Source organism: Echinococcus granulosus (genome assembly GCF_000524195.1).
Source record: "Echinococcus granulosus chromosome Unknown EG_S00013, whole genome shotgun sequence".
NCBI lineage: Eukaryota > Metazoa > Platyhelminthes > Cestoda > Cyclophyllidea > Taeniidae > Echinococcus > Echinococcus granulosus.
The window spans coordinates 1,174,507-1,196,643 of record NW_020170393.1 but is presented as its reverse complement, the minus strand read 5'-3'; the positions used below and the strand labels follow the sequence as shown (position 1 = coordinate 1,196,643).

At 44.2% G+C, this 22,137-nt stretch overlaps 2 protein-coding genes across 2 annotated transcripts in view; one reads left to right on the top strand and one right to left on the bottom strand. All coding sequences in view use genetic code 11, as the record gives it.

The window, feature by feature from the left end:
* The window catches only part of EGR_02839 (Putative methyltransferase NSUN4), a gene marked incomplete at both ends in the record, with an annotated part of 20,442 nt that extends 18,293 nt beyond the window's left edge, over positions 1–2,149 (top strand). Inside the window, one exon of the mRNA XM_024492088.1 lies at positions 1,822–2,149. Coding sequence (XP_024353582.1) covers positions 1,822–2,149 — 328 coding nt within the window. The remainder of the gene's footprint in view (positions 1–1,821) is intronic.
* Positions 2,150–5,679: 3,530 nt separating this feature from the next.
* On the bottom strand, positions 5,680–21,350 carry EGR_02838 (Protein kinase C, brain isozyme; the record flags this gene model as incomplete). The annotated part of the gene is made up of 12 exons (XM_024492087.1): positions 5,680–5,832; positions 8,063–8,203; positions 8,434–8,541; positions 9,675–9,755; positions 11,907–12,045; positions 12,496–12,620; positions 15,246–15,384; positions 15,693–15,755; positions 15,838–15,929; positions 17,168–17,341; positions 19,724–19,855; positions 21,309–21,350. 12 exons carry the CDS (start codon positions 21,348–21,350, stop codon positions 5,680–5,682), a joined length of 1,389 nt encoding a protein of 462 aa, XP_024353581.1.
* Positions 21,351–22,137: the final 787 nt, after the last annotated feature.

The window sequence follows — 22,137 nt, the reverse complement described above, 5'->3', positions numbered from 1 at the left end:
TTAATCCGGTGTTTGTCCACTCTGCGCTAGTTGCCATTACAATACGTAATCCTTCCTGGACACAACATGAGCCAGAAGCAAGAAAACTCAGGTTCGGCCGCCTCCGATTCTGACTGACCTTTCTTTTACAATTGTCGGTTCTGTGTTCTTGTCTAATGCCAAGGAGGTGTGGCAGTTTTGGCTTGGGAAAATACCGTCGGCAAATGAGGATGAGGTAGAATCTCCCACCCACCTTCTCTTTCATTCCAACCGAAGTGCAAATCTTTTTATGGACAAGTTTTGCTGTACGAGGTAGCAGATATGAGATCTTGCGTTGTCTTGTAGGACTACAATTATCTCTTTTATCCAATTGGTTGGTTTAATTTTTCTGAAGAAGAACTTTTCTGGCCCATCTTCCAGTCCTGTTGCACCGAATGGATAGATCCCAGCTCTAATTTTTGTTTAGCCTTCAATAGGTGGACGGTTGCGTCCGCAGACTAGCCTACCACACCCTGCAAAGCATGGAAATGAAGTGGCGTGGGCCTTGGAAGTGTGGGGTGGGCAGGAAAGAAATGACGTTGAAATACGGAAACGTAAAAACCATTTCACATTACAAATCAGTCAGGGGATAATCTAAAAAAGGAATTTGTAAGGTACGTGATATGCACACTCATAACCGCGAGCGCTGCTGACTAGCCACTCTCACTGGACTGATCAAACTCTTGGCTATTTCTAATTCCAGGTGAATGTCAAGGTATTTGAAGACTCCAGACCAGAAGGGCTTCACTACCTCAGTCTGGAGTACAGTGAATGGTCACAGCCTTTGTTTATTTGTAACTCTTTAATGGCCACAGAGAATGGACCAGTCAGAAACAAATGAGAGCACCCAACCTTTCCAAGCACCACGAATTTGACAAAAAGAAGAAGCCCAATTTCCAAAACTTCGATTTGGAGATATTTTTGGATGGTTCCAAACATCCCCAGCAGTACATGGAGGAAGTGACGTCTCTGAAGTTTATTGTCATCTATTAATCAATCCATGTTTATGGGGTACATTTGCTGGGCGGCTTCCATCACGACTTTCCCTTCCCAGGTTTATGGAGGTACAAGCCAATTGTTCCATCATCATTTACATAAAAAAATAATCGCAACTCTTCTTGATTCGACAACCTCAGCTTGTTTTAACCCTGTTAATGGCGACACGTACTCCTCCATTCTACGCATGAATAATGGAGGGCCCTCCTTTGAAGGCTTTAGTACCAGGCGGAAGCCACACACGCACTTAACTTACGTCACCCTCCCTGTTTTACGTAACAGAGGCAAACTACTTGACCTCTGATGACCCACAACTCTGCTAATTAAGCATGTCTAAAACAGATCCAACAGGGTAGGTCTGGTAGTGTTCCCCTCCACTGCACTCGTGAAGTTGTCCAGTCCCGATTCGATCCCCTGAAAACGCCATATCTTATGGAAACCAGTGCATGGAGAGAGCGTCACGAATGGGTTTTGATGTTTGCCCCCACTAGGCGTGATTCCAACCATTATTCTTATTAGTTATGTCCTAGGTTAACGCCTCTTAGAGCCACTATGTTTCATTCAATAGTCATTCCCTTTCCTTTTGACCAACTCTGGACACCCTTCTATTTGTTAAATCTAAAAATCGCGGCAGCCTCTTTTTTGGTGGAGTCTAGTGCAGTAGTTAAGTATCGTACAGACACAGTGATCCAAATGTTTTGCAGCATCCTTCGTAATTAAAGACGCGGAGTCTAGTGGAGCTTAAGTTGTAAGCAAGCACAATGCATTAGGGATACCACCCCCTTCTCTCACTTTCGTCTTTTCTAGACTGGCGATGTCCCTCTGTGAGGTGGAAGGCTACGTGGTCTACTCCACCTGTACCCTCTCGACGGCCCAAAATCAGGCTATCATTGAGTTCTGCCTCGGACGTCGTGAGAGCGGTAGTGACAGCAGCGGCAGCAGCGACTCGGAGTTTGCGGTGGTAGACGCCACTGCTTTTGTGGAACTCTGTGCCTCGCGGCTCAACACCGCGCTGGGCGTACGAGTGGTGCCCGCCTACTCTACCACCGGTCTGCCCCTCGGAGCGATGGTTATCCCCTGTCTATCGGCCAACTACGGGCCCACTTTTATTTGTAAAATCAAGCGGTTGAAGTAGGTGCTTTTGTGGGAGGACTACTCCTTTTAGAGCGTTAGTTTAACTATTTTATATTGGGAAACCTGAAAAATGTGATAACTGAGATTTGGGGATGATATTTGTGAACAAAAGGCAGTTGCTTTACCGTCATTTGCACACTCAAGCGGCAGAAGGAGATGCCTTTTTTAATACTTATTCAGCGACTGTTAATAAGAGATAGTTGGACCCTCTTAGCTGTCCGTCGTCTGTGGACAGTGAGCGGTTTATCCTTCCCACCCATCCTCCTAAATTTTTAATAGCCTTCTAACCCATACATTAAGGACAATAGGATTGTGAATATTTACAATAGTTAATTTCTCTTTTCAACCAAGATCGAATCAGTTTTTTGATTTGAGTGTGAATGGCCTCATAAAATACCCTATTTAGTTCTCCACCTGGCTTGTGGCTAAACTTCAGTGCCTGTATGTGAGTAAGAGGAGGGGAGCTGAGGTCGTCCATGTAGCTCCACCCAAGGTGTGTTTTACTGAAATGTGCAAGTGACATTCCTACCACAACACCATCCTATCCAGCCACACTTCCCAACTCTTTGAGCATTTTTCTATATGTAAATCAAAATCCAGAAAGATGGTTAAGTGTATTTCAAGGATGGCCAGGCTTCAATTTGAAGAGCCAAGTGGGTGTCTCGTTTTGCTGACTGTTGCTGATTTCACACTCACTTCGCACCCCTATATTGCAGAACGCGCCAATACAGAGTTTGAGGCAAAGACATACATCCTTACAAATAGTAAGCTGATTATTATTTTTCACCCACCCCTCCAAGTTTTCGGTCATCTTTTCTTTCATGGACAAAATTTGTGCATTACTTGGTGCATCCGTAGTATACACCTCCCATTTGAGTATCTGCAGCACTCCTGCAGATGTTCCATGTAACTCCAATTGACCGTCTTGACGGCAATTGTGGGCGGTTATGTGAATTAAATGACAGAAAAATTAAGACGATCCAAGTAAATGTTGATGTAGACTTAGAATCAAGTACTTGTTTAGCACCCGAGACTTCCCTGAAGGCGAAAGAAGTCGTAATGCCTGGGCAGAATATCCATTGCCGACGTGCTGAAAGGCTGGAGGGGACCATTGCCATGGTACGGAGGCCATGCCGCCTAGCAGAGGTACAATAGCGGAGCCATCGTATGTCCATCGTTATTCGTAAGAACACTGGTCCCGAAGCAGAGACATTTGACAAAGGTTTCGTGTCTGTTCCTCCTTATCACATTGTTCTCACTTTGTTGCTCCCCGCCCATATCTGGCCGGATTCTATCCAGCTAGTGGAAAGGTGGAGAATGATCGCGACTTCACATCATTGACATCCTCGTGCAGGTACCGTAGCCAGCTCCGCAAGGAACTTTTCCTAATGCTTTACGGCTAGTGCCGCTGCATTTGTTAATAACATTCCTGCAGACCACAGGACTGGGGTAATTATCCAGGGTAAATGTTATCTTCAACTCTTCTGTTAGGGGTCGTCGCAGATTCGCCCACCCACCCTTCTTCCGTTACGCTATGGTTTAACATTCAGGAACGGCAATCAGTATAGTTGACTTGTAAGATTGAGTTTGCTTTCCGTTGCCACCAATGTAGCGCCCCGAGACGTTCCCAAGGACGAAAGTGGTCGTAAGACTCGGCCAGAATGTGTATTGACGACGTGGAGAAGGGTTGAGAGACTATTGCCATGACCCAGAAGTCATGCCGCCGTGCAGGATTACAAAGGCGGAGCCTCAAACGCCCGCGTAACCAAAACCGGTAGTTAAGCTAACACTCAAAGCACTGCAGCAATAACAAAAAATTGAAGAAAAAAGGCAGCATTTATATTCAAGTTCCTAATAAGCGCGATTACAAGCGTTGTCTCAGCAGCATTAAAAGTGCCCCATCCACCATGTCGCCTTGGGGACTGCTAAGCGCACTTCCTGTTTCGTCGTAGGCAAATGTGCAGGGGGATTATTTGTGTATCCGACGCATTTGTCCTGATTCCAATGACCAATTAGTCCTTTTTTTTAAAAACTCAAGTGAATGTCTCGCTTGGGATTTGTTTCATTGTCACAGCCCACTTTGTGCTTGTGTGGGGAAAACAAAAAAAGGTACACAAAGTGAGATCCCCACGAGTGTGCATTCCTGCAAAGCACGAATACGTGAGATGACTGCCATGGCTTTTGTCAACGCTAAGTAATGGGGCCTTTGTTACTGTGCTCCGGAGTTTTCTCACTATCTCCCGCGCGTATCTACGTTATTCCCTTCCTGCCTGTCAGTTGGAAGTGATTTTTACCTCCCTTGGAAAAGAAATGAATTGAATAAATGTTCCATTCATCATTCCGGGTTCGGTTTTGATGTGTCTATGAAGCCGAAAACTGAGAATATGTAAATAAAAGGGCGTTTGTTTACATGTGTGTTTCTGAGAGGACCGTGAAGGCGTGTTTTGACGTAGTAAGCAAACGACTCCTTGTAGGTATCATTCAGAGCTGTTGACTACCCTCCGTTTCGCAGACGGGGGTCATTGAGGGGCACCGCGTAGAGGGTTCTTATTTCCAACGCTTTACTTGGATTTTTGGTGAAGATCCTGCTACTGTACGATCAGTGCAGAGGGTGGGAATCTCAATGTGAGGAGTGGGACGCGGATATACTTCGATGTGTACTTTTGGAAAAGCGTGGGTACTGCTACTACGATGTCATTAATAAGCGGGATTGCGTATTCCCGTGATATTACCTCTTCATCTGTTGAAAATCTCCCATGGGGTAACCTAAGTGAGTGGAATTTCTGCCTACGTGGAGTTTTGGAGGAGAAAAACTGATAAAATTCCCCATTCAACCACCATTTAGGAGCCCTAAACACCCACTCGTCCAAGGGGATGCTCTTTAGCGCCCCGCGGTAAGCTGAAAATTTTAATTTTATAGGTTTATGCGGGGGCGGTATCGTGGCGGTGAGGGTGCCCTCACCCCCAGTATATGCCACTAGTCCTGGGATTCTACAGGATTTTAATCGCCGTGGAAACGTGTAAAAAAAATCCCCCATTAACATTTGCAATTTGTAGGGGTTTTTGCACATTGAGTATCAAGAGGATAGAGCCAAATGTCGTGGGATGGTTCAGCCGTGCCGACAAATCGCTCTTCGCCGAGACTGCCCCCCGGAGACTAGTTAAACACGGTGATAACCGCATGCATGAATATAACAATAGCCGAGATATAAACAGTTCCCACTTCACGAGATGCTCCCTTTTCTGCCTGCTTGATACCCCTTGATTATTTTTTCTGCTAACAGCCAAAAATTGAAAAGGCGGTCATACACTTATATCCACATTATTCATCCTGCAAATGTATAAAGGAGGAAAAAAAACAGAAAATACACAAATTGAGAGACAGATGCATGCGTGCATGGGTGAATGCATTTTTGAGAAGCACTGAAGAAGGAGATCGTCATCACCATTATCATGATTTAGGCGTGCATGTGTACATACAACATTGAGTTAGTAAAGGGGGGTGGAGGGAGAGCCGAAGCGAGGGCGTCCCTACACCTCGACCACAAACTCGGGGTTGACAAAAGAGAAGCCGGGGAATTCGGTCTGATCGAGATTCATGATGAAAAGCTTGTCAGTGGGTGTCAACCGTGGCGGCTCCTTGGTAAACTCGGAATCGAAATTGGAAATGTCCCGAGGACCGCTCTACAATGAAGAAACAAATCGTCTATCCTTTTTCATAATCTACCTTACAGACATGGAAAGAGGGACTGGTTTGATTTGGAGGGAAGATTAAAATGTTAGTCACTAAATATCCCATATTCTTCAGGAAAAAGTTGGAAATGCCATGCCTCCCCGCGGCTGCATCGTCACTTGTTGATGGCTCATTCCATTTGACGTGAACCATCCAATTTCACACAATACTTAATTCTAGGAACTTTAAAGGAAATTTTGGTCAAGATTTCATGTCAACCGTTCTTTTTTTCTTCTCTGCCACTGTTTAAAATCCCCATGCCTCATGATGACCCACTTGGAGCTCTAGACAAGTCGAGTTTGTGGTTATTTTCGAAGATAAGTTCCGTGGTCGAACTGATGCAGTCTGCGACAATATTGGAGCACTTTGCCAGTCTGAGTTTGACCGATTAACATGTGAGGGAGGCGGAGGGGGATAGGGACTGCCTAAAATGCAGTTGTAGCCCCCATAGGTATATTCATCTCAAATAGGGAGACTGACGATCGTAGGAGTCCTACCGCATGTGAAAAATGGGCGGGTCCAAAACTGAAAATCCATTTTGATAGACAATATTGTTAGGTGATGAAGAATCTACCTTTGGATGCTTAAAAGGCCTCGTGGTAGTGGCAAACTAAACCGAACAATCACCAAACAGCCAAATGCTGGTCTAGCCCTGTGCTAGCACCGTAAATTATCACAACAGGAGGTAGCCGAAACAAAGGAAGAACAGGAGAGGCATTCAATTAAGCACTTGAAATGGGAATGCTCCCCTACAGCATGTGACTTTGGTCTAAATTACTTGCATGGGAGGCATGAGCTGCTCCCCACGGACCAAAAGCCGATGTAGTGGAAAGGCATGGATTTATTGCAGGGTTCCACTAGCAGAATTGGATCTGGCGATTATTTAGCGACTCACATCGTCCTAGCAAACCGGGTAAGAGTTCACCTCTCAGCAATTCGAGGGAAAAGCTTTTGTGGAAATCATTAAAAAAGTCGTCTAATGTTCGGCGGGTCTGATTAATCGCACAGTTGTTTGACCTAGGTTCCGGGGAACATGAGCCTTTATATTCAATCCTCTGTTATTACTAGGACCATGAACCGCGACATTTCCTTGGGGGGAATAAGGCATTTCACCGTCTGTTTTGCATGTGCTGCTGTCAGAAGGAATTGCTGGACAAGTCTAACAAAATTCAAGGCAAATGTGCAGTTTATAGCATATTTTTAACGCACATTCACCTCTATTCAATATTTTTTTAAAAAGAAAACAGTTTTGCATCTCGAATGTAGGAAAAAAGGTTATTTTCAACCATAAGCCAAACATTTATAGTGGTAATTTAGCTTCTTCAGCCAAACTAGGTATCGTACGAGAATGGAATTAGTTATACTTCAATCGCCTCTTCAATGAAGGGTAAAAAGAAAACAGACGATTATTGTGTAGAGGTAACTTCCAAGATGGATAATTTACATCTACGCCATCAACTCCTCTGCACCTCTCGTCTGTAAATCGCCATCGCTAAGTGGGGTTGTTTGTGCACAAACAGTTTCGGACTGGGGTCTTTTCTGTATAATGAACTAATTTACCTAATGTGTCGGTCTTCCCGTCCAACCGTAGACAAATTTGTCATTTGGATAGGTTCTGCCGTGAATGAATGTAAAAAGCACTGGTGGGGTGATGTGATCTCAAGGGAAGCTAAAAAACCATTGGCATTAGGCTAAGGTTGATTTGCTAATTCACAGTTTTAGTTCGTTTTTTTTTCGATTACAAATGCGCTCATTAGGAGTTTTATTTAGGAAATAATAAAACTCATTGTATCGACAAGAGAACAAGCGTTCATATAAGCATTCTAGTGACCTACGAATTTGTTTAGTTGCACTCAACCGTCTATGTCATGGGGAAAGCATTCAATTTGTCCCAACGGCGTTCACAAAGACAACGTGGCTGATGGAAACCGCTCTACTTGTGAGCCAAATGAGGACCAAAACACGCGAAAAGCGATATCTTCTGGATTCCAATTACAAAAGGGAGAATCAACAGCTGATGATCTTAGCAACAGGCATATAAGTCGCTTATTTATGAATGAAAAAAACTGCTAACCCGTGAATGAAGTATTTTGGTGAAAAGTCCGATGCCTGCCGCAAAAAATGCTCCAAAATTGACAGTTGATGCTAATGAAGAGGGACTGAATCACCCGGCTAACTTACGACTTTCGGTTTGAAGGGCGGCTGGACCTCCCGGTTTTCTATTTTCCGCCAGTCAATGTGTCGGAAAAAGGGATGCTCGCAAATGTCCTGCTCACCGTTGAGTCCACTGCCTAGCCGTTGGTTAGGATCCCGTGTCAGTAGCTGTGCAAAGAATAAGCGTCAAGCTTTACTCTGACCTCCTTAAATGCATTTGCTACTAACACCTTGTGGCAGTGAGTAGAAAATAAATTTCAGTAGAGTCTGCAAGCAAGCACCACTAAATGGCAAAAAGACTACAAGGGCACACACGTTGGAAGAGGATCAAGGGTGCGGCGCTGGAGCACCTCGGAGTGGCGAATGATGTGAAAGGTTAACAAGAGGGTAATGCTTACAGCCTTGCAAATGAGACAGGCTTCACGAGATAGCGACCGTGGGTAGGAGACCTCACCAGTGGCGATGTTGCGGAAAAGCTCCTCCTCATCATCTCCATCGAAAGGAGGCTTCAAAAACAGAAGATAAAATGCTAGAAACAATTGCCGAGCTGTGATGATCGCTGTTCCCCTGACAATCTGGCAGTGAACATGTTGATATGAAAGGTGGAAGTCGGACATGTAGCATTCTCATCCTCCATTTAACCTACTTATTCCTTCTTCAGTGTTGAGGTATGGCGCTGGACAGTTTATACAATGTTTAAAAGACTTTCATGGAGCTGTGACACTTCCGTGCCTCCACAGTTTACAACCCCTTCACCAGACGCAGTGATGTGAGACAAAAACAAGTACTGCTAGTTTGTACCATCTCCCAAAAGTAAGTTAATGTTGGAAACAAAAACGCCTTGATTCCAGGTACTAAATAGACATCATTTTACTTAAAATAAGTCCTAATTCACTCAGCAGAAGCATCAAGTACGTCCAGGTGTTTGATGACAGAAACATTCATTGTCTTCTTTTTCATTTACTCGAAGAAAATGACAGTAACCAGTGAATGAAAAGGAGAAACTAACCAGACAGTAATGAGAAGTGGAAAGTGTATTAGTAGATTTTCTGCTGAATGCCTCTTCAAAATTAGCTAATCACCTACGAAGAAGTAACTACATGTATTTGTTAATAGCGCAAGCACAGTCAGCAACTGAAGGAAGTAATTAGATCTTCCACGTAAGGACTTGTTTTAGACTAGCCTCACTAAGCAGATATGACAGTTCTGATGCGTTGACATTTAAAACCGCCGAAATGGACGCATGCAGTAGGCTTTTATCCCTCCTTTCCTCTAAGTAGGCATTGCTGCATTTGGGAGTAGTTGCATTTGCCGAAATAGCAGCACAACCAGGCCTCCCCCATTGTTCCACTGGCCATTTGTGCCCATAAATATGCAGGCTTATAGAGGGATTGATACATTTACAGCTTCAGTTACAAACTTCCCGGCTTTCTCATTCTTGGGGTGACATTCTATTGTGAAGTGGATTCTAAAATCCCATGTCAGCGCTTTGTTTGCGTCTAAAGCACGTCAAAGGGTGTTTCAACAGCACCAGGATTGATTAGGATCTGAAGCCTCAAGCAATAAGATATACATCAAAGGCGGGAATGCGGGAGCATGTAATTATGTACTTTTTGATGCACTAAAGTAATAAACGCACCTGACCGGCAAGGAATTCATAGAGAAGTACGCCAAACGCCCACCAGTCCACTGCCTTTCCATAGGGCTTATAGCTGATAATCTGAAGGCAGAAAGTGCATCATTGTAATTCGCATTCCTTTTAAGGCCACAGGATTTGCGCTATGTCGGGGGATTGAGGGGACCCTTCCGTCAAACCTGCTGCCCTCCAATCAACTTTGAAATGTCAATCCTCCCGTCGGGCGGAAAGGAGAAACTTTTCCTCATTGCGTAATATATAATTTTTTTCCAGCTCCTTCGGGGTTCGGGGAAAGATATACCCAATGATGACTACATGTTTGCTCTAACTGCTCTTGTCTACCCTTAATCATACCGTCCACCCCTGTAAAAGATGGAAATAAAAGCTTTGAAAATAATAAATAAATTGCCTGCAGGTGTCCAGGACCTCAAAAGCAGTTCAGAGGAATATTTTTCCGACCTACTGAACAAGCTCAGTGCAGCATTCGGGCGAGTGGAATGGAAATGGCACAGTCAACTAACAGCAAAAAGGAGCTAAGCCAGACCCCCACCTTTGAGAGAGTTGGCAAGAAACAGTAGTGTTCTTTTTTCTCACCAAAGGTTAGCGTTACTGACCCTCAAGTGGGTTTTCTTTATCTCCTCACTGTAGTGGACATTGCAGGTAAGTTTAGTGTCAATGTTTTTTGCCCCTCCCCTCACCCCAAAGACAAGCGTTTCCCTCGGCTCGCTTAAACTGCAATAATGTGAACGAAAAGCTCTTCTCGAGAAAAAAATGAATGTTGGTAAAAAAAAATAACTGCTCCATGGACCTAGCCCATTTGCTGCGATCCCATGGTGGACACTAAAAGCATTTTTTTACAGGTTGGAGGAGTGGAGCTAAGATTTTGCGGAACTGAATTTAGAGAGGAGGATTTGGGCAAAATAAAACTACCACTTCCTGACTGCTCAGATGACAGCCATTTTCACCCGCCTGAAGGAAAGATCTCCTTCATGGGCAAGTTTACTGGAACCATGCAGATTCATGATATTGCAAATGCTCGCTCCCTGTATGAGGCAGTTCCTTGCAAAAGGTTGACAGACTCAGGACTACTAAACTGGGGAGCAGTAAGTGTGGACACAAAAGGAGAGCATTCGTGCTGATAAAGTTTTGTGTAGAATGGGAAAGTGTCATTAGGTCGCCTTTCCTACAACAGAAGAGGCCAAATGGAGCATCACCTTGATTCGAAGTACCGTCTAATTTGAAGGCCAAGGCGATGGCTTTTGGGAAGGGTGATTCCGCCATAACTTAAAACTAATTTAAATAACAACGGAAATATCTCATACGATACTTGTCTTTAAGTAGGCTTTACTACAGCCCTCCGCATTAATATTCCAGATGGGATATTAGGTGTGACACTCGCGCAGTTGATGCCATTATTCAAATCACTTTTCCTGTGGCCAAAAACAATGTTTTGTGCCTCTTCCCACGCAATGAAACAAATTATACTTTGTTTTGATACGCATCAGCCAAATACTAGACAAACAAACTCCAAACAGGATAGAAATTCCGATGTAGGTCGAAAAAGTTTTGACCGTGCCTGCCTCGTTATTTGCAGCCAACGGAGACTTCATTCAGCAGCATACAGACAACCTTCATTTTACTTTGGGAGAGTACTGTGGGTAATAACTAGATTCTGTTGATCTGTAGATTTATCTACACGAGTCCTTCAGTCGCCCTGCTTTTGGTCGTAGCGTTCCGTTCAAGTCGTTTCTGATAACAGTCCATCAGCTTTTCGCCTACTTCCAACAAAGTTGGACTCGTAGACCTTATAACGGGTTCAAAGGGAATCCGACCAATAGAACTGTGAAGTAGCCTACTCGATTGTGGCAGAAATGATTTTAAGAAGTAAATTTCGCTCGCAGATCTTATAACGAGTTCTGGGGAAACTTGGAAAATACAACCTTGGAGTATCCAACTTGTACTCCGCCACTAGGTCTCATGCTTCTAGCACTTCATTTTGTCAAAAAATTAATTCAAAACTGAACAGGTTCACCTTCTCCATCCCCTCAAAATGGCAAAAAAACGCGCCCCCTGGACGGTTACTACCCGACGCGAATTGCATGTGTTTAAGCATTACGACTTCAAAAACAGCCTTCCGAGTGTGTTTTGGTCAAAAAATTCCTTCCCACCCCCTGATAGGGGAGCCACAAAAGAAGTGGCAGGAGTATTTTTACAAGAGGAAATGCAAAAACCCACCTCGGGTGCAATGTAGTCGGGCGTACCGCAAAATGTGTTGGTCAGCCGGTCCCCGATAATCCCGTCCTTGCACATACCGAAGTCCGCAATTTTCACGTGACCGTCGGAGTCAAGCAGAACATTGTCCAATTTCAGATCTCTGGGAATTAAAATTGGAACATTTTTATCCGCTAAGGCAATACACGCTTCCCAAGGGTCAAAGTTTAAACTCTGTTAGAAGCTCACATAACTTTTTTTCCATCTAGCTCCACTTTGGGTTGAGGCTAAAGTCAAATCCGCGAAGTGGACATTAAATGTGATTTATATATGGTCAGTTAACAAGCCAATTGAATCGCCTTGCTTTGTTTACTTAGGCAATTTCCTACATATCACGTCAAGTATTTATCAATTGAATCTATGATAACTTCATCTGTCTTGAAGAATCGTAACCAGACCACCCTTCTCGAAGCCGTTAAGTGTTTCATAAGCCGATTGTGGAGTTGAAGAGTTTATGTATCCGAGTTAATGAACTCTCCAGGAGAAAAAAATTCGAGAAATTGAAGGAACTGGTGCTATATATGCGACAAACAGTGGTTCCTATCAAAGCCACGAGCGATTAGGGAAAGAGATAATCAGGCGATTCGGCATTATGGCTCCCAACCATGTGCAATCAACTGCGGTGCTAATGACTTCCTGGCGGTAGAACTGACAGGGGAAAGATGCGGACAAGGCGTACTGCAATAAAGAATAAAAAAGAAAACAAAAAGTAGGATGTGTTCACAGAGTAAAATATGTGTGCGCGTGTTGGCAAGTCGTCGGAGGAGAAAGCATTGTCTTTCTATTAAACAGCACGGCTGAAAGGGAGGAAATAGTCACTTTCTTGCAGCCTATTCATCACATACGCACCTCACTGTTGTTGATTAGAATGTTCAACGGAATATCAACCAGGACTTCTCAAGCGTGAAATTGTGATACTTCGGTGGTGTATTTAACGCTCGACTTTGGCAATGGAGTGCCAAAGGATCCGCGATTGGGCTTCATTTGGACGGTATCACCTCCGGGCCATGCCAGTAGCCCTTCAGCCCCTTTTGTAGGTTGCCAATACACATTCTGCCTTAGTATTATGCCTTCTTTTGTCTTCAAGGAAGTCTCGGGTCGCTGCATTGGTGGCAATGGAAAAGGAATCCGATCCTAAAGAACCTTAGCGGGGCGCAAGAAGTCCATATGATATAGATGGGAAAATTGGTGACAATTCCAAACAGAAGGGCTGAAAATGACGTCCACCTTCGGCAACTACTCCAGTGCTGTATTCTCCGGGGCTGCTATTAACAACGGAAGCGGTGCCGACCACTAACCATCTGGAAAACTCTGTGACGGAGCTGTCTGCGACAGCTGAATGAAGAGGTAGTTTAAGGAAACACAAGGATACCCCCATCACCTTTATGAAGCTGAATATCACCCAGATAGGTGGATATGGCTGGTTAGCGTTGAAGTGAGAACAAAGTGGCGAAGAGGAACAGATGCGAAATCATATATACACAGAATTATACTAAACTCTGCCCTTTGTTAAACAAGCGCTTTTGAGTCAGTTTTCGCACAATTACCGATGGACGTACGAGATGGCCAACACAGTTTCCTTCCCCAGTGTAGTTCCAGATCCAGTAGAACTATCAAGATCAATCAGAGATGTTGCAGTCAATTTTGTTCTCAGTTGCACACAAATTTGACGATCAGCATGGCTGGTTCGTGGGCGTATTACTTACAGCACCGACTATGTTGTGATGGTCGAAGAAGGTGGATGACCAAGGGGAGCTTCAAAGACGACGCACAAAGGAGGAGAGGGGCTATGTAATACCCTGGTTGTTTATTTAACTCTTGATTCCGGTAATGGGTAACTTAGGGTCTCCGTTATTTTACCTCTGCCAGGCAGTGCCTGGCCTTTGGGACGTGCTAGTAGCCATCAAGCCCTTCTCTACGTCGACAATAAATATTCTGCTCGAGTATTATTGTCAGCTCTCATCTTCAGGGAAGTCTCGAGGTGCTACATATTAGTCTAGGAATCCAGTGTCTGCGTAGTTGCGAGGAGGAGAGGAATGACTGGATTGGGATGTTCTGTTTCGTAGGTAGATTTTCCCGCCAAACGAAACCTAACCTGCTGAAGCATTTATGAAACACTCCAACAGGCTTACACAGCAATCAAGTTACCTAAAAATCCGTGGAGGAGATCTAAGTTACTCAACCCTGTTCACTGTTTCCTTCCATACTATGGAAAGCTGGCGCAACGTCTGGTTTTTCAAACCATACTTCCCCGGCATCGTCCTTAAGCCATTTGGTAGAGTAGGGTCTGAAGCTCTCATTTGGAGAACCTCATAGTATCATGCGTATCAGGCAGTTTTCAGTAGGCGATTGTGAGATTCCCTTTCTTAACTGACGAAATGGTGGCCATCGGTATGAAGTATATATTTAAAGTAGTAGCCTGGTATCAAAAACATTAATAGGTATTGCATTTGATACGAGACCTCCCGTTTTCTCTAGGGGAAATAAGGCTTATTTCAATCCGTCTGGCAAGAAACTTCCGGTCTCTCTCAAGGGGGTTCCCGTGTTAAAAAAGGAAAATAAGGCACTCTTGGCAATTATTTTGACTAAGAAGGTTCAAATTTGTCCACTAAGCGTAGACTGCCGTCAATGGAAAATGCAGAAAATCAAGGTGGCATTGTGAACCACCTGTAAGTCTTGCTCAGAGGAGAAAGTGTGCTTGGGTTAGAATTTACTCCTCTCCCTAGAACCTACAATACCTCGCCCAAGCTTCAATTCATCCAGATTTCTAGTAGCCATCCCTGATTTCGCGTTTTGACGATCATTCCATGGGTGATCATGCTGAACAAGGCTGAGTAATAACAGCTGACGCCTTAAAGTTATTTCAGGAGATAAGCAGCTAAGAAACCGGAAACTGCCGCACGGGGATACAAACAACATAGCTTATTTCCGCCAACGATGAAGCATCACCGAAAGGGTTGTAAATGGTGCACCTCCACGATACAAAATCCATGGATACTCCTGGCTGACGAATAGTCGCCTAAATGTGGCTCTTTGATGATGCTCTGAACCAGGAAAACGGAAGATACAACTTCTAACGGATGAAGTTGCATAATGGGAAAAAACTTTGCTCCAAATTCCGTCCAGTTAAATTTTCATGGAAATAATGCATGCGATTTCGGTGACCGGCAACAATGGTACGATTGAATATACCAGGGCTTGGTGCACCACGAATATGTGTCGAGATCCAAGAAACACTCGAAATATGGATGTTCCACGAAGGAAAGTTATTTCGTACACAAGCGATCACAAAATTAAGCAGACCGTTCTGCCGTATCCGCTCGAAGCTTCAATGATGCAGGCACCGAGCCATCCCTTGGTGCAAAATGAAGAAAGAGACACACCCACTGAAGCCGCCACCTCCTCTTCGCCCTCCAATTTCCGTTGCAGAAGGTCCTTGAGCCTGATATACTCAGCAAAAAAATGATAATAATAATAATAAAGGAGGGCGAGGAGACACTAAATACGCCCATCCGGAAGACGCTTTCGACTTCAAGAGGGAAGTGGTGGATGGTGGAGAAATTGGTGGATGCCACTTATATTAGGTCATCGTCTAGGCAACAAAGTGACTTATTCAATCTTAAAGAGACTCATGAGACTGTTTAAGGAATCAAAAGAACTCCCTCATTGCCCCACTTGACGACTGGCTAAGTATATGTCTCATTCCAGTGGGATGAGACGTAGATGTCCATCCCATTTACACAACCTTACCGGTAGACAATTCCATTGGCGTGCAGGTAGAAGAGACCTGTTGCGATTTCGGCGCCGTAGAAGCTGAAGTGAATAGGCCAATTAAAGTGGCATTGCTAATATTAAGGGAAATGGAAAACGCCTTGTGACGTAAAAGTGTGCTTACACAGCAACCGGCTCCTTGAATCGGCCATCCTGCTGGATACGGTACATCAAATCACCGCCATTTGCGTATTCCATGACAAAGTAAAGCCGATCCTGAGAGAGGGAAGAAGGGTAATAGTTAGCTACTTGGCAGATACTTTGATGCAGCTTGATTCCGGGGGGAACTCTTGTGTCAAGTTTTATGTTGCACTTAAGCAAAGTACTTTTAGGTAACGTCATTCGGCCTTTATATCCATATAGAAGTAAGTAGGACTCTGTACAAACGTGGTGATTTGCCGGAGTGTAAGTATCTAGAAAAATGAACAGACGGTTTTGATGAACTAACCACATGTCAAGGACACGTATTTCTTCTAACAGAACGCCGTGCTGTGCAGAAATCTCTACATACTGTGATACCGTAATGCTTTGATTGTTCGTCCAACTATGGGTTTTGGTAACAAACCGCTTGGAAGCTCCGCCGAGCGGCCTGTCCTCCGGACCATTCCAGTGACCCCCAGTCCTACCGTACGCTGCCCGAATATTGCGCCTCCTTTCATCTTCAGGAAAGTCTCGGGGCGCTACCTTACTACCTCTACACCAGTAATATCATTTGTAGACTCATACATCGTGTAGCCTTAATTATACCGGATTTTCAGTCTCCTACAATTTAAAGGTGAAGTTGGAGGGTAAAGGAGGTGATTTCATCCCAAAATAAGGGTAGCGGTCTCGATTGTGATTACTGGACATTACACCCAGACGTCACAGAGGGGATGCACAGGTGAACAAATCTGCGAAACCCCACAGCAGAAAGTTCATCGAAATCTATATTATGGAGTTTACCGAATCGAAATCTTAACCCACTGCCTGCAGATAGGTCATTGAGCAGCAGTAAAGTTCAACCGAGTGGAAAGAAGAGTGTACACAGAACACACTTTCACGAGGCTACTCCATATTGTGCGATTTGTTGAGGGGATTTGCTCTTGCACAATTGTTTTAGGAACAGAAAAGGAAAACAGAGCCTAGTGCAGCCCTCAACGATACATGGCGAACGAATCCTTCCCCGATCAAGTTGGGAATCAAGACTATCACTGGAGCAGAGTTTACAGGTGCAGAAGTTCAATGAATGACCTTCGGCCCTGTCTTGTGCTTATTTCACATTCATTCGAGAACAGTCATGACGGCCAAAGCAGAAGGTTTATCACCAGGAACAAAGAAGAGGGAGCTAGGTAGCTCGGTTTTAACGATGCGAGCCCTTTCAGTTCTCTCCAACGCGCCCCAGAGATGGCGCAGACGCTACAGCTACGTTTTTAAAGTGGAATCACCTAGGTCAGCTCCACCGCTGGACTACTCACCATAGTTTGAAAACAGGAATGCAGCTTGATAAGAAAGGGAGGCTTCTCTTGCAGTGCGAGTACCCGTTTCTCCATCATTACGCACTCCACATCATCGTCTTGGAGGATGACGTCTTTCTTAAGGATCTTCATAGCAAACACGTCGTCAGTGCCCTTCCGCTCTGCCAGAACAACCTAAAAGAATCACAAACCTCAACCATTCACGATGCTGACGTCGGTTCACCTCAAGTTGGTACTGCAGAGCGCAGCAGTCTCTATGCAAGCGTTTTGTGTTGAGGATTTCCTGTGGCGAATCCTCAAGCATAACTAAGTCAAGAAGACATGCCAAAGGCCAAGAAGTGAAACAACATGTTAAAACTCCTGCAAAGAGACTACAATGTGTGGTATGCGTCTGGAAGAAAACAGTTTGAGAGAAATATATGCTAAATTAGGACTGAGAATGTACCGGAGGCAAGATTATCTAACTCAAGTGATCAGTACCGTTGCGTTTAAAACTTGCCATCTAGTAGCTTGAAGACATTGTTTTAACCATTCTTACGTCACTTAAAAACTGTCAGACAATTCCAAAGTCCTAATGTACCAAAAAGGGCAGAATGCTTTTTTCCCAAAAAAAGGCGTGCATCCATATCGCAGGAAGGAGAATGACACTTCTTTACGGATGGTTAAATCCCTCTTTAATGGCGTTTAAAAAAGTGAAATGAAACGAAAAATATCGCACCAAATTCTCTCTCAGATCCAAAGTGATTTTCACCATTGTATTCTAAGCAACCTCAATAAAATTTTATGGTTAACCAGAGCGCTATAAAGATTGCTATTTGTGTCGTCCTTAATAAATAATTTCTGGTACAAATACCCTACTTGTGGGGAAAAACTTGTGGCTATGCGTTCGCCTACTCACCGGAACCGAAAAGGGGTCGTTGGTTGCAATCCCGCAAACCGGTTGTAGAGTTTCATCCAGGCTGGTACGGCATCCAGCAGGAAGCCCCACCTATGTCTTTCTAACGCTGTTCTAAGAATTCCTAGTGAAATTATTTTCTTTTTCTAATTCTCCAAATGCGATTGAGTCAGTTGAATGTTGAACGCCACCATCTTGGTGAGAGCACCAGAATAAAACAATGAAATTGGTTCCACTCTACTTAGGGCAACATTCTTTTGAATGTGAGAGCTACTTGAAGCCAGAGAATGTGTTCAAGGTGAACTAAATCCTACTAAATCATCCACCTAAACTGGCAATAGACAACAATTTGAATTCGTTGTTTACAAAGGGAGCATCCTTGGGTCTACTCAAATACCATTTAAGTAGCATCCACAGGTTTTCAAATACCAGCCCCTAAAAACACAATTCCTTCGTAAAGTATTTGAGAAGATTAATATATGAGACATCAAGTGAAAAGTAAAAGTCAGCATGAAAACCTGTCAAAATCAAGACGATCTTGACTACTTGTCAACTCATTCCTCACGGCTCCGTCCCGCCGACTGGTCAAACCATGAAAAAAGTCGTTTGTGCGAATTACTTCTTGCATAAATACTCAATTTAAAAGACAAATAAATTGTGAGTTTCGCAAGCCCAGTTACACGCCCTCTTGTAAATCCAATTCATGTTTGACTAATGGGGTCAAAGCGCACTGAAAATATGCTGGACCAGCATCCAGTGCTTTGTGGATGGAGCCATTTAGCGTGAAGGTTTAATGAGAAATGTGGACAGCACTTAAGTTAATTCAATGCTTGAAATAAAAATATAGTAAAGAAATGGGCAGTGGAACAATGCGTTCCTCGTAGAGGTGGAGATATAATGAATGGGAGGCCAGTCTGATACATCATCTAGTTACAGTGTCACTCGATCCCCGCCGATCCGGTAATCATGAGGCCTTTTTGAATGTCCCAGCACCTTTTTCCAGTTATCAATGCGTTTTTTATACCTGCATATGCTCTAAAGGTCTAGAGCATATCGTGGCCTACCAAAGCCACGATAGTCAAAAACTCAAAGATGCAATAATCCATGGAAATAGGGACAACCCACGTCTACAACATCGCTTTAAACTCAAACAACCGGTTGGTGGCACGATTCGTTAATTTCAACTACAATTACAAATGACATTCACTTCGGGTAGAGCTGATGGGGATTCTTCCAGCAGTTCGCTACCTTCATCTGTTGACGCTGCTGTGGTGTGGGCTTGAAAGCGTACCCCGCGGTGGGGTCAATCACTTCGAATAAACAATAGCAAATTTCAATTCACAAATTATGTTTTAGAGTCTTATTAGGCCATTTTCATTGCCACACTCCCTAGCCAATTTCATGGAAGTCTCGAGCAATCGTTTGGCATTTTTGAAATGAGAAAGCCTTCAGTCTAGCCGATTCTACCCTATCCCGGTGCAATAGGCACTAACCTTTTCGGAAGCGTAAAAACAAAAAAGTAATTTCATTTTGGATGGAAGCAGGTTGACAGGAGTGTGAGAGTGAGAACCAGAGAGAGAAGAGGGGGAATGGAGGGAGTTTTCAATGCTTTCATTAATGGCAACTGCTAACCGGTAGGGAGTGCTTCTAAGGATGCTTACCTTGCCGAAACTACCCTTCCCAAGGACAACGCGTAGATTGAAATCCGAGGCTCTGGGAATGTCCTGTTTGTGAAGGTTGGGTGAGGCTTTGGGAGTCTGGGATTTGCTGTTTTGGCTCTCTACCGACTTTCGCTAAAAGGTAAAAGGGAAATTACTCCAAGTTGTATGGAAAAATTGCATCTCATCCACCCACTGAATCGGATTCAGGTGAACAGGAGTGTCACATTTTTGAAATAAAATTGGGAAAAAGTTGCGGAGCCGATACAAAGTGTGCCAGAAAGATATCTATGCTGCCCTACTTTAATTATTTGTTTGGCTATTGGTTTTGTTAACGGACCTCTCGGGGGCTCCGCCATTATACCTCCGCCTGGTGGCGCCTAGCCTCCGGGTCATGCCCATGGCTCCCAAGCTCTTCTGTGCGTCGGCTATACACATTCCACCCGAGAATTATGTCTTCTTTCGTCTTTAGGGAAGTCTCGGGGCGCTGCATATACTACTGAAAAACTCGACTGCATTTTTTTCGGTGGAGAAACATGAAAGGTGATATCCAGTATGACTGGGTTGCCTTAGTTCGTTACTTTGAAGGCCGTGGAGGTTATTCATCCATGATAAGTGATGATCCCTGGGCTTGAAAAGCATTCTAACAGCAAGTTCCCGGCAGTACCTTACTTGCAACTCCAACCACATCTGTACACTCACCATTTATCGTTGAAAATGCGCAACTGATGGAGCAAACAGGCCCACTTGTAGCCCGAGCAGTGGAACAGGTGAATAGCGAGGAGGAGGAAGAGGTGAATGCCTTCTTCACGTGCTTTATCTACAACAACATGCCCTTTGTAGGAATGAGGACACGAGCATGTTGTCATCAGACTGGTGGGTCAGTTAAAGTGCAGATTTTGTTTGTTCCAGCAATGATCTGGTAAATAATGTAGTTGCCCCTTACTATTCCTTCGACTTTAGTCCATTTAAATGCATACGAAGGTGAAATTTGTGCATACAGCTCGAAAGAGGTTTGCTAAAGCCCAAACCTGTCATGATTTAATGCTTGACTAAACGACTTATTTACAAACAACACCACAGGGCTTCGCTTCGATCGGGTCTTGCCAAAATACCAACATCTCATTCTGGAAGGAATTGGCAAGTAGCTGTTATAAGTGGATTGCACCAACATTTTCTTACAAAATAAAAGTTTGCGTAAATTAGAAATGAACAGAAATACAGTACCACCGCGCAGACAGTTTTTGCGAGGCAACCTTCCATGTAATTCAGACTTCCCTGTAGGAAAAACACCGTATACATTGTTGTTTTGCTGAATAACTTCAATGAGTGCTTCCTTTGCTGGTTAGGCGGGTGGATGAACGGAAGGGGAGGGGGGACGGGAGAAATGGGTTGTCGTCAATCCGGGGGGAGGGCATGTTGGACGTGACAGGGAGGCCTGGGGTTGGGTGATTTATTGGTACAACGCCGCCGCACATGGCAAGGTCATCGGAGCCATTGCCTCACACCTACGCCTGCTAAAAAGTGCTCCGTTCCTACGCATGGGAAATGTCCTTTTTCTTCTCTAATCTTGAGCCCAACCACATACTTGAACAGGTTTGCTATCCGGGTCGCCGAGGTAGTTGTCCATCATGCTTCGAATGTGCCATAGTCCCTCTTAAAACCACAACATTCAAAAACTAAAAAATGCAATTAGCCTTGGAAATAAGGACACTCCAGAGCTATGCCATCATTGCCAGCTCAACCGATCTATTTTTGCCACGATTCAGTGCAGTACAAACAGCTATCACGTGTCACATATCTGTGACGCCGCAAACGAGTGCGTTGACACGATGATGTCACGGTTGATGTTTCACTATTGCAGGATTAAGAGCCAGTGATAGCGACATCTAACCAAGTTAAAACAACGGGGAGCTAAGATCGTAAACACAACCGGACTTGATGATAAAAAGGGTGGATGGATTTGGGGTAAGAGGGTGGTAACACAGAGACGAATCATCACAATTCAATGCTGTTGTGTGGGCGATGGAGCTGACTTTGTTGAACATTTGGCCACCCAAAAGCCCTGTTCTACTACCCACCTTATGTATGACTTTAATGCATTGGTAGTTTGTTTAGTTTTCCGTTTCTGGTGAAGGAGCCACTCAGGTGCCCCACCGTTGTGCCTTCTCTAGGCGACCTGGCCTCCAGGCCATGCCAGTGGCCCCAAGCCCTACTGTATGTCGAATGTATACATCCTGTACGAGTAATGGCTCTTCCTTCTTCTTCAGGGAAATCTCGGGGTGTTACATTGACCCTTCCGAAGTGGGCAAAAGATATTTGGAGGCTTTATTTGACAAAGTGACTAATTTCCTACAAATCAAGTGGTTTCTAACAATAACAACACTTTCATTTAAAGGTTTCACTAATAGACATCG